A 13,004-nucleotide genomic window follows, 5' to 3' on the forward strand; every position below is an offset into this window, starting at 1 on the left:
AGCTGTTGCAGGTGGATGTGGAGGTGTCTGTTCAGGGCAGCAGGTGGGTGGTTGTGAAAGAAAGTGCTGAATTTCTCTGTCTCTCTGCTGGTTTCTGTGTGTACAGGGGTGTCAGAGGTTGGAGCACTCAGCTCACTGTGCAGAGTGGGAGGAGGGGCACAGAGGGGGAAGGAAACCCGAGTTTGTGCTCCTTCCCAAGGGAATTTGTGCTCCTTCCCAATGGACTGGGTGATGTTCTCTCCTTGGCCCTGTTTCTGAATGAAGACATTCCATGGCACTGTTTTCATTAGTGCCTGTTTCTCGGGGATGTTTTGGGTGGGTTTTGGATGCCTGTGTGGAATTTGGGGTTTGAACACACTCTCCTACCCTGACAGCTGCTTTTTTGGACAAGTCAGAAACAGCTCTTTTGGTGTCTTGGGAATTGCTCTGTAAGGAGTTGGATGGAAGTGAAGGGTTTGGATATTGCTGCTAGGGATCGGATTTCTGTTTCCTTACACGCTTGGCCCAGTGCATTCAGAGCTGGCGTCTCACAAACACTTTATTCCGTGTCCAACTGCAGTGAGATGAATTTAGGAAAAAACTCCCATTAAAAAAAAAAAAAAGCCCCTCTTATCTGAGAAGTTGAACCCTTCACAGCACACCCCTCCAAGACACACGTTCCCTTCTAAACCAAAGCAAAAATCTCATTTAATGCATGATTTGCTAACAGTGTTGGTTAATGGTAAGCATTTGTAAGTTCCTTTTTTTTTTTTTCTTGCCAGGCTCTTTAGTTTTAAGAACACTGTAGCAACTGTACTAAGCCAAGACTGTGCATATGGGAAGGGATGCAAGGAACACAGATTACATCACCTGGCAAGGGTTCTGCTTTGTTCTGCATTCATCTCTGACCAGTTGTGAGCTAAACAGCATGTTCACAGTTTTGTCCTTGGGTTGGCAATCTTGGGTTCTGTCTCAGTGAGTATTTCAGGCTGATTTAAAACCAGTCCTTGCTACTGGGAGCAGCTCTGCCTCCCTTGACCTGCTTTGCTGTCCTCACCCTTACTGGCAGAGTGTCTCGGTGGCTGTTGGATGAATCAAGTGTGGGGACTGATCTGAGTAGGGGAAAAAGTCGTTTAATGCAGCACTTCTGATTTTGAGTCAGCTGGGCTCGGGATGAGTCTGTGCAGCAGCTGCCCTGGGGAAGGAGGAGCAGCCGAGGGAGGCAGGGAGGGCAGCTCTGCCTGGCACCTGTGTGTGCTGGGGTTGATGGAGGTGTGCCCTGACAGTCTGACTGTGTGCAGGGCTGGGGTTGTTAGAGTGTGCCCTGACACTCTGTGTGCAGGGCTGGGGTTGTTGGAGGTGTGCACTGACACTCTGTGTGCAGGGCTGGGGTTGTTGGAGTGTGCCCTGACACTCTGTGTGCAGGGCAGTGCTGGGGTTGTTGGGATTGGAGCTGTCCCTGGCAGGGACATCCCATTCCCGTGTCTGCTCTGGGACTCCGTGGCTGCAGGGTGAGCTCTCGGCTGCTGAGCATGTAAATGTTTGTCTTTCTCTTTGTTTCTCGTCTTTAAGTTGGTGAACTGATTCCATTCACCCACTGCCCACTGGGAGATGGGCAGGGTGGATGGGATGAGGAGGAGCTGCAGTGTTTGCCCAGCCTGTGCTCGGTGCTGCTGAAGCACAAAGGGGACCACACTGAGCTGTTCACAACAGTCCCCAGAGCCAGGGGACAGTGGCTGTCCTGTCCTACAGACCTTGCTGCAGATGGAGGCCTCTTCAAACCAGGGATGTTTAAAAGAAATAATGCAAATAAAACTCCATGTGGATGAGGATGTTCTCCCTATAGTGTGTTAAATGCTTTACCCAGAACATCTGTAGAGGTGTAGAAGATGTGGAAGTGCTCTGGGTGCAGTTCTCCCTTTGGATTTGTTCTGCATCCCAGTCTCCTTCTGAATTCAGTTTTATTAATGTGGGGACACAATCTAGAAGTTCTGAGGGATTAGTATTGATGTTTATCTATTAAAAATTTAAGCAGAAGCAGACATATCCAAATACAGCACTGAACTGCATCTCTGCAGGTTTGGGAAACGATGTGTGAGATCTCATTTCATGCTGCTGCAGAGTCCAAACCCCCAGGACTCCTCTTTTCCTGCTCTCAGGAGCCACTTGCTGTGTGAGTGGGCACTGGTGGTCTAGGCTGGCTCTAGTCCTTCCTCACAGTCTATGGAATTAGGCCCTCCAGAAGTTGGTTAGTGCAGAAGTAACTTGGATGCAGCTCTGCTGATTTCTCTGTGCTTCTCTTGCCTCTGTTTCCTCCCTCCACAGTGGGCTGTTGGGGTGACACCTCTGAGCTGGCAGGAAGCTGCAGGAGCTGCTGTGCTGCTGGGAAACAGCTGAGCTCTGGTTTCTGCTCTGTGGATCACACTGTTGGCTGACATCCTTTGTTCAGTTGGGGTTTTTTGGTTTGGGTTTCTGTCATCTTCCTGTTCCATATTCTTGGTGACTTACCATGTGTTCCTGGTTGGTTATGACGTGAACATTCAACATTTTTTCCCCAGGTTGCCTGTGCTGGCACTAGTTTTTGGTGTTTCTTGATTGTTGTTGTATTCATTACAGTGTTTGACAAACTCTGCACCTTCCTTTCCCAAGCTGTAGCTGGAGACACACGTAGAACAGATGTAGATGTTTTGGAGGAGCACGTGGAAGTGCTTTCTCTTACAAGACTGTGTTATGTGTGAGGTATTCCAGCTCTACACAGCATCCTACTGGGGAAAAATAATGTATCCTTCCCTTTTGCCTCTTTCTACTCCACTCCTGTGCCCTCTTTGTGCCAGGAACGTGGCACGTGGCTGTGCCTCTGGCCCAGTCGGGACTCTCTGTCCTGATTTTCTGTTCCACAGTTCCCCAATCCTGTGGATGGCTGAGCATTCCTGTGTGAGTGCAGGAGCAGCAGTGCTGGCCCTGGGAAGCCTCTAGCAGGGATAATCCAGGACTGGCTGGGATTCCACTGCTGGTGGGGTCCTGGCAGGACACAGGATGGTTGTGGAGCTGAAGGTGCCTGGTGGTTTGGGGGCCTGCAAACAGACAAACCAATTTCACTGCTCTTCAGTGTTGTACAGAGTTTCCCCTTCCCAGTGGAGGGCAGTTCCTGTGTGCTGGTGAGGCCCTTGGGAGCAAAAGAGGCCACGTGGGTTGTCAGTGTTTGGGGAAATAGTCCTTGAGGCACAGCCACAGGAGCTGTAGCCAAAGGCCAGATCCCTGCTGGGCCAGGCACATACGTGGGGTGAGGTGGAGCTGTGTCAGAGGATGCATTTATAAGATCAGATGTCATCTTCAGCTCCTCCAGTTAACCAGCCAGCTCTCGAGCAAGTACCAGCCTGCTGCCAGTTAGTTGGGGTGGAGAAAAGTACATTTTAGAGTTCAAACTTGTAAAAGGAACTGAGTTTGTGGACTGGAAAAGGGAAATCCTTCTGTGTGTGCCATTGGGGATTGGGCTCTGGAGGAGGGGTTAAATGTCCTCGTGCAGATGATGGGTATGGGAGGCATACACGATCTGCAACTCTTTGGTTTTCTTTACTCATAAAAATCCGATCCCACAGCTGGTGCTCCCTTCTCCCTGGCAATAGCTGCTGCTGTCAGAGGTGTGGATGTGCAGTGGGGTTTGCGCAGCTCTGACCAGCTGGCTTTCCCTGCAGGGCCACTCCAGAGCCCGGCACTCCGGCTGCTCCCGAGCAGCCAGGGCAAGGTGTGAACGCTGGAAATGAGGCAGTGCAGGGAATAACAGCACTGGGAATGTGGAAAACATGGCTTAGAGAGCAGAGAACAAGCCCAGTGTGAGCACAGTGTGCACACACCGCTCTGTGTGAGAGCAGCTCCAGCCAGACTGTCCTGGGGGTGTTCCCAGGGCAGGAGAGGGGGAGAGAAAGGAGGAGGCAGCGCCAATCGTGGGGCAAACTGGGAGGGGAGGACAGTCAGAGAACCCTGGGATATCCTGAGCTGGGAAGGACCCCCAAGGATCATCCAGTGCAGCTCCTGGCCCTGCACAGACACCCCAACAATCCCCCCTGTCCCTGAGAGCATTGTCCAACCCCCCCTGAGCTGTGTCAGCCCTGGGGCTGTGACAGTGCCCTGGGCAGCCTGTTCAGTGCCCACAGAAAACCTTTCCTGAATATCTGGGTACCAAACCTGTGACATCCCCAGGGGAAAGTGGGGCTGTTTTCTCTGTGGCTTCCAAGTGCCAGTTTTTGGGCTGGCACTGAGCTCCTCCTCCCTGTTTGCTGGGTTGTTCCCTTTCTGATTTGTAATGTTACAGTAAAATAACAGTAAGGGTAGTAGAAGTGAATGAATCTGCTGGAAACGAGTCAAGTTGTGGTGAAAAACCTAAATGCAGCCAGGTTTCTTCTGTACTGTCTCTACGGTTGTTTTTTTTTTTTCATTGAAGGGTAATTAAGGAAAATATGATGTAGAAGGAGTTAAGAGAACAACAGCCATAATAATAATAATAGATGAGTTGACTTAAGTGCTAAGTTAGATTAATTAAATTTAAATAAAAATAATTTTCATTTATAATATTTAAAACGTAATATATAATAATAAATAAAATAGTTATATAATTAAATATATATGAAGTAATATATTTCTATATATGTAACGTATTAATGTATCATGTCAACATATTAGTTATATCAGTAATTAAAAGTTATGTATCATATAAATGTATTTTATTAATAATTTATATAAGTCTAATATAATTAATGATCTATTATTAATCAATATAATTAATTAATAATTGCTTATACTAAAATATTACTACAATATAGTTAATTATATGAATATGCTACTACTATATAATGCTATATAGTATTAATATATATTATATATTGTTAGTATTAATTACTAATATTTTATGAATACATTATATTAGAATGTATTAATGCTAATTTGTATCAATATATTAATATTTTATATATTGTTAGCATATTTATTATATATAACATACATAACATATATGTTACATAGTATAATTAATAATTATATATAATATGCAAATAATGATTGAAAATAAATGTAAACCACATAATAGTATAAAATATATATAATAAATTAAAATTAATAAGAATTAACCAATGAAAATGAAGTGAACCAGTCCTATGAATATTACCAAAATTCTGAAATAAAGTGATTTTTTTTCTCCTTTCCCCCCCCAGGCTGAACTGACGGGCATCAAATGGCGTAGGTACAACTTTGAGGGCCACGGGGACTGCGGCCCCATCATCTCAGCGCCGGCCCAGGATGACCCCATCCTGCTCAGCTTCATCCGCTGCCTGCAGGCCAACCTGCTGTGCGTGTGGCGCCGCGACGTCAAACCCGACTGCAAGGAGCTCTGGATATTCTGGTGGGGGGACGAGCCCAACCTGGTGGATGTCATCCATCGAGAACTGCACAGTGAGTCGCTCTGGCCTCGCCTCTCCATTCATTTGTGTGTTTTTCCAGTGGAAAGAGAACTTGTCGTTAAGGCTTTAACTTGTGATTTTGTCACAAATTGTGGTTTGAAGACCTCTAGGGGAAAAAAAAAAGGTGTAAATTTGACTTTTTTACTGCGAGTGATCTGCAGATTAAATGCAAAAACCTGAACTGGCAAGAGGGCACAGCCCTGAGCTGCGCCAGGGGAGGGTCAGGTTGGACATTGGGAAGTTCTTCCCAGAGAGAGTGACCAGACACTGGAAGGGGCTGCCCAGGAGGGGGTGGAGTCACCGTCCCTGGGGGTGTTCAGGGACAGACTGGGTGTGGCATCAGTGCCAGGGGCTGGGTGACACGGTGGGGTTGGGTCACAGGTTGAACTCGATGATCTCAGAGGGCTTTTCCAGCCTGGATGATCCTGGGATTCTGTGACCTGTGGTCAACATCACGACTTAGATTTTTGTGAGCCCTCAGGTGCACTGTAAAAATCGAATAAATTCTAGTTCAGAGGGTAATTAATCATGGTGATAACCCCCCCCAACTCTGGCATAAGGTAAGAGCTGATGGCATAAACCACCTATACAGAGAGTCAGGGGAACTGCAAGGCACCCCAGGTGAATCTGCAAGGTCAGAACTGCCCACCTTGGTCATGCTGCAGGATTTGGGTGCAAACTGGGGCAAATTACAGCAAGTGAGAGTCTTACAAGGCAGGAAGGGGCAGGCAGGTTAAAGTGCCAATGATAAGTTTGTGATTAAAAGCTTTATGCAACTGGGATTGTCCTCAGTGTTTCCAGAATTTGTAGCCTTCAAATGATCACAACTTTATCTGTTGTGATCCTTTTTGGGTTGACTACGTCCAGTGTGTATTAATTTCTTTTCAGTGGTGTGTTGTTGCTGTGACAAAAACTAGTTTGTCTGAAAATGTTGACTTTTATGAGGTGTTTTATTAAGCTGTGTGAGTTTTACCTCTTATTTTCACCTCGTGTCTTGGATGAAAACAACTAAAGTTCTCCAATTCTGGACTAATAATAGGAATTAGAAGTACAACCAAATTAATTATAAGGATCAGGTCCTGGTTTCTTGCAATAAATTTTGACCCTGGTGGCCTTTAGGCCTTCTGGTGACTTGGTGATAAAATTTGTTTCAAGTACATAAAATATTGTATTTATCAGGTGTTTTCTGGTTGTCCCTTGTCTCCCCACCTGCACTCTTTGGTCCTGGGTTATGATATGTGTTTGTTTGTTTTTTTTTTACCATGGCTTTATTCTGAGCTCCATTACACACTCCATGCCCTGAGTGGGACTGTTCCTTGGGCAGCAGAGCCTGTGAAATCACAGACAGGAGCCCTGAGTGTGCCTGGGTGTGTTCCACGCAGGTAGCTCTGGATCATGCATAATTGAGGAGATGGCTCACAAGTGCTGCACTGAGCCCTTCCACTGGTGTTAATTTTTTATGAGGCACCTGTTTTGAATGAAGGAATGGGTAATATTTCTCCTTGCCCCGCAAAGCTTCAATAATATATGCCTTTCTCTTTGTGGAATGTAGTTAATTTAATATTTCAAATGCAGGGACTTAAGTGTCATTTTATTTGAGGGGAGTTGCAGGCGGTGGCTTCTGTGTCTGTTGTAAATTGATGTAGCTTGTTTAGATCTGACATCTTGGCTACAACAATGTAATCCTTCTTCCAGTGGCAGTGGTATGGAGAAGCATTTAGATGTGTGGAGAGCCCGAGCGCAGAGCAGGGCCGAGCACAGCAACCAAAGAATGGTGTCACTGTGGCACGCTTCTCACCTGGCCCAAAATGTCACAGAACCATGGAATTAAGGTTGGAAAAGTATCACTGAGTCCAACCTGTGACTGATCCCTGAGTGCCACATCCAGTCATTCCTTGGACACCTCCAGCGATGGGGACTCCAAACCTCCCTGGGCAGCCCCTTGTGGTGTTCAACAACCCGTTCTGTGAGGAAATCCTTCCTGATGTCCAACCCCAACCTCCCCTGGCACAGCTGGAGGCCATTCCCTCTTGTCCTGTTGTTCCTTGGGAGTAGATCCCAACCCCCTCCTGTCAGGGAGCTGCAGAGCCAGAAGGTCCCCCCTGAGCCTCCTTTTCTCCAGGCTGAGCCCCCCCAGCTCCCTCAGCCGCTCCTGCTGCTCCAGCCCCTTCCCAGCTCCGTTCCCTTCCCTGCACACGCTCCAGCCTGTCCGTGTCCTTGTGATGGGCTCGGAGCTGCACACAGGGCTGGAGGTGCTGCAGCACCGGGGCAGTGACTTTTAAGTGGAATTGAATGTGAAATGTGGCTGCCAGAGCTGTGTTTTCCACCGTGCCACCGGCAGCATCGTCACAGTGATAAAAGCAGCGTGAGCAGAGTGTGTGACAGCACTGCAGCCACAGGTGCTGGGGAGGGGCTGCCCCAGTGCAGCAGCACCGAGGGATCCTCATTCCAGTCCCCTCTCCTGTTAAAAATGCCTGGAAAACAAAGATTCACCAGGGGGACGTGAGGAGACACAGAGCTGAGTTGGAAATGGCAAAAGGAGGACCTTGTGTAACTCATTCAGGGGAGTGAAGTAGGTGGTGACTGAAAGGAGGGCAAATCTGCTCCTGCTCTCAGGCCCTGTGAGAATTTGGGAAATCATCTCCTTTTCTTCTCCTTCCCACTGCAGCTTTTGGAATTCTTTTGTGAAGTGTGTAAATCATACAGGGATTTACTCGTTCTGTATTAAAAGCAGATTGAGAGGCTTGTAGTGACTTATCAGATAATGGCTCAAAGTGATGTAAATTGTGTAAGTGCTACATGTTTTACTGCTGATAGGGCTGCCGTGCTCTTTTCAGTGCATTCTTGGAGTTCAAACATCAGCATTGACAAAATATTGAACATCAAATTCTGCCAGAACAAGGCATTTATGCCCATTGATTCCTGGGACAAAGGACAGTGTTTGTGTTCGCTGCTTCATGCAGCAGCAAGGCAGAAGGAATAAGGTTGTTTTGCTTTTATTGTATAAACAGACCACAATACTGAAATATTTGATAGTTGGAATTGGCTTCCTGAAAATATAAAGGACTTTTCCCTACAGACAGAAAATAAGGAGGTTCCTGAGGCAGTTCCCTTGCCTGTGGTGACGTGGGGCTTGTTTTGGGATAACCTGGAATGAGCTGCTTTGGCTTCAAACGTTGTTCCTCAGGCTGGGCTGTCACCAGGACTTAGTTCCATGGCCAGAGCTTTGTTGTGGGGTTGGACTCACATGTTTAGGAGCTCAAGTCCCAGGAATCTGCTGCAAATCCAAGTGGAAGAGCAGAGTCTCTCCAGAGCATGAATGGCTTCTGAGATGTCTCAACTTTAGGGAAGAGCAGCTGGTTTATGAGGTCGTGAATTCTCACCAAGAGTGAAGTTTTGGATTTCTCTTTTCCTGCCTAGGACTTGTGCTTGGAAAGTGAAATTTTCATTAGGGTAAGAAAAATTTAGTGATAAATTTAAATTATTCAGTTTTTAATACTATGTTTTGGTCATTCAAGTGTAAATGATAATAATTGATTTATTTTTTTTTTTAATAACAGAGTCACTCAAATAATATTGTCTGATATCCAGTGCTTTCAGTAAACAGATGAAGAGCCCAAACTGAGAGTTTTCTTTCAGAAGCACTTTAAGAAAGTTTTTTCATAATAACTCTCTGAATTGCTTTCTCTTTACAACATTCAAGATTTGGTAAACAACAATCTGCCTTTAATAAAAGAATTTCAAATAGTCCCGGGGAAAACAACTTAGTGGTTATAAACAGGAGGTACAAGGAGCAGTTGTTTATGTAGCAGCTTTCCAAAACTGTGTGGATAATTAAATGCTGTCACGGGAGATGAAATAAAAACAATGATTTGCAGAGCAGTTGTGGATCGGTGGAATAGCTGGAGCAGCCAGGCAGCTGTGAGCTCCAGAGGTGTGTCCTGCACAGACTCCTGCATTTCTTCCTTGGCACTGTTGGGCTGGCTCGTATTGAGATGGGGTTTAAAATGTAAAGAGAGATTGGATGTCTTTGTTCTGTCCCAAGAGAAAAAAGCTGAGTGGGCACTGAGTGGGAGAAAAAATGGAGTGACTTTACCAGCTTGAAAAAGTTGGGAGTGTCTCAGTTGGTGGAAGTTGTGTTTTCTCCAGGGTAGGTGCTGTTCCGTGGTCCTGCTGCCTGCAGAGAGGTGGTGTTACAGCAACTGGACCTTTGCCCATAAACCTGTTTTCTTTGGTAAATCCCACAGCAGAAATGGGAGGAGGAGGGGAGGTTGTGTCTCCCTGCTGTTTGGACAGGATAGTTGTAGATGTGCAGGTTGCAGAGCTCTCACTTGCATTTGGTGACTGAAAACCATCTGGAGCAGCACAGAGAATTCCTACTGAACTCGTGGGTTCTCCTCCCACCCCTGCCCCGTGTTTCCCACGTGGATGAGGGACAGGGGAGATCTGTTCCTTACTTGCCCTATTTGCCTTTGCAGAGAGTTCTCTCCTCTGACACTTTGAACAGCTCCAGCAGTTGGACGCTGATCCTCGTGGGTCCCTTTCAGCTCAGAACATTCTGGGATTCTTTTCCTGGTGGTTTTGTCTTGTCATCTGCACGTTGGGTTTGTGGGAATACTCAGCTTTGTCTGCTGCATCTGTGGTACAGAATACTGGAATTCCTTGGAATAATGCAGGGATTATGGTGTGCACCACTGCTGAGGGGGGAGTTGTGGTGACCCTGGAGGTGGGCTCTGGAAAGCTGTCAGGACGTGAGACAGGATCTTGAAAATTATAAGATTCCAGGTGTTTGGTAATTCCTTAAATAAAACTGCAGCCTTCTGTCAGCTTAGTAGCTTGTTTGCCTGAAATCACTGATTCTGGAAGGTATTTGAGATTTCCATCTGGAAATCCACTTGGATTTGCAGCATCTGCACTTGATCCATTAATTGCTGGAGCTGCTTCATCCCCCCCCCCCCAAAAAAGATATTAATAACTTTCTGCTGCATTGCCTGTAGAACATGAGGATTCTGATGGAAACTCTTATGCAGAACAGATTATCTTGAATCAGTTAGGTCAATCTTTCCTGAAAGATTGCTGCACGTGATCCTCCCAGCTTGGCGAGGTTAAAAAATGCCGCTGGAATTGGAGCTGTGACAGGAAAAACGTGGAGCTTCGGCTCGTTCCTGTTTATGAATTCTTGGCATATCAGGCTGACCCAGTCAATCCCCATGTGCTGATAAAAGGGAAGAGGGAAAAATGCTGCCTGTGGGAAGGGCTGTGTGCGAGGGGTCCACGTTACCCCCCGTGCTTGGGGCTCTCTTGCTGTTGTTTCTCTACCCGAAAATTGCCGGTGGGTAAATCTTCACCTCCAGGGAACCAGAACATCCCAGCTCTGTTCTCCAGGATGTTTCCTGAGGGGAATAACTTGCGCCAAACCTCAGTTTAGGTGGTTTTTATTACCACTAGGCAGGGTTCTGGATGCTCACTTGGTAAGTGCTGGATTTCAGAGTTTAATTTATCAGTCACACCGCCTCAATTAAGTCAATGCTTAACCTCTAAGTGTTGGCTGGTTGGTGTTTTTCAGTATTTATTGGGGATTAAAAGAAAAACAATGGAAAACTTGATAGTTTCTGCTAATGTAAATGGTAACAGAGGAGTGAAAAACCTACTTTCTATTTCAATTTAAGAGTCTATTTAAGGTCCTTTGGAGGTGCTGCTTTATTTCTGCAGTCGTGAGGACCTGGGAGCTCTGTCAGGAATCACAGGGTATGTTCTAAGCTGCTTTGCAGTGACATATGTTAATTATTGAATGAGGAGACCTTCCTGTCTGTTGGAACATGTTTTAAGTGTGTGAAGCAATGCATGAAATGAAGAATAAGCCCCCCCCTTTCCTGTAAAATGAATAGGATATAACTCCACCAACCCCATAACCAGCCTTACTGGGAGCGAGAGCAGCCGATGTGTGGAAAAGCAGTTTAGGCACAAGGAATCAAAGGAACCTCACAGGAGCCCAAATGCAAGTATTTTTGAAGGCTTTCAGTTGGAAAAGCAGCTCTGAATATCAAGCAGCTGAGCACCACTTATTAATAATTTGAAGTGAAATCTGAAAATGGTTAATTGCCGGTTCTCCAGCGCCGAGTGGAATTAACAAGTAGGTTCAGATGACACAAGACTTTATTGGAATATTAAGTTACTGAAAAGTCTTGTTTCTGGCTTGATTATTTTCAATAAGACGAGTCATTTGCATTTTCTTAATTGCCTGGCAGAGATTATTCCCAAAGACACGAAAACAAAGTTAAACTTTTCCATCCTCTGGGCCGGAGGATGGGATTGAAAAGTGAATTCATCCTCTCTCAGCTGGCAGAATTGTGCCGTGACCCTTCTATCTGACACTGTTAATTGGTGGCCAGTGATTGCCAGTCGAAGTTCAGCTCAGACAAAATAAACTTTTTTTTCTTTTAAGGAGGCATATTAAATGAGGTTATTATGCCATCATTTGGGATTAAGGAATTGCTTCATGGGAAAATGCCAACTCCTTTTATACACACGGGGTTGACAAGAGCCTTATTGTGTCTGGGCGAGATGTCTTCATTTTGTCTTGCTTTCTTTCAAAAATAAAGTGTTCTTCCCACCACTCCAGCTCCTCCTGCTGCTTTAAAGTTGGTTTATGGCTGTGGACAGCAAAGGCAGGAGTTGTTTATTGCAGGTAATCAGGATGCAGTGTCCCCTTTGGAATTCTGCTTGCACTCTACCTTTTTCTTGGCTCCCTTTGCCCCAGTGGTTTTCCCTCCTCGTGAACAGTGAATCTCAGTGTTCAGGGCAGGATCAAAGGAGGATGTGTGGCATTCAGGAATTCATTACCAATTCTGGTCAGAAATGGACTTCACTGATCCCTCTGGGTCCCTCCCAGCTCAGGATATTCCATGGACCATTCCCACATGCTGCATTTTCCCCTTTCCACGATCTAAGGCTAAAAAGCCACCAAAAAATTCTGACCTCTACCAAAGGGCCCTGTGTAAAATAGCCTAACACTTTCTAATATTTTATTCTATTTGTGTCACTCAAGAATTAACATTTTAATTTTTTTCCTGTCTGGGAATGCGGAGTTTTTACTTTTAATTGCAGCAAATGACCTTCTGAAAAGAGTTTGAAGGCAAGACACTGACAAAAGGCAAAGGCAGGAAATTCTCTACTGAATCCCATCTTCCTGCTTTGCAAATATAAGCTCAGCTCAGCTGAAGCAGTTGAAATTTGGAGTAATTAATCTTTAGGTTTTATTGGCCACACAATAGTTATTGTTTCTTCCCTCGTGTTTTTGTGGGAAAATGGGTTGGCCTTTCTTGGGCAGCAGGAACAGCTGCCTTGTGGAGGGAGCAGCTAATGGTCCTTGGGCAGAAATGTTCCAGCCAGGCCGGGATATCTCGGCAAATCCAGGATACTGAAGGTGGGATGGAGCTGGTGCTACAAAAGCACTGCCCTGGAAAGTGCTGGAAATCCCCAGCAAGGTTCCAAACAGCTCAGCTCCCTCCCCAAACCAGCAGAGAGAGAGGTGTCGCTAATGGATCAGAGAGAACCATTGTCCAAAACGCG

The 13,004-nt window shown here is 45.9% G+C and overlaps 1 protein-coding gene across 1 annotated transcript in view; it reads left to right on the forward strand.

The window, feature by feature from the left end:
- MED13L (mediator complex subunit 13L) overlaps positions 1–13,004 on the forward strand; it is a 163,287-nt gene that overhangs the window by 13,671 nt on the left and 136,612 nt on the right. The window contains exon 2 of the mRNA XM_050318231.1: positions 5,187–5,424. Coding sequence (XP_050174188.1) covers positions 5,187–5,424 — 238 coding nt within the window. The remainder of the gene's footprint in view (positions 1–5,186; positions 5,425–13,004) is intronic.

The sequence above is a fragment of the Myiozetetes cayanensis genome, unplaced genomic scaffold, assembly GCF_022539395.1.
Source record: "Myiozetetes cayanensis isolate MyiCay16 unplaced genomic scaffold, myiCay2020 scf21, whole genome shotgun sequence".
Taxonomy (NCBI): Eukaryota; Metazoa; Chordata; class Aves; order Passeriformes; family Tyrannidae; genus Myiozetetes; species Myiozetetes cayanensis.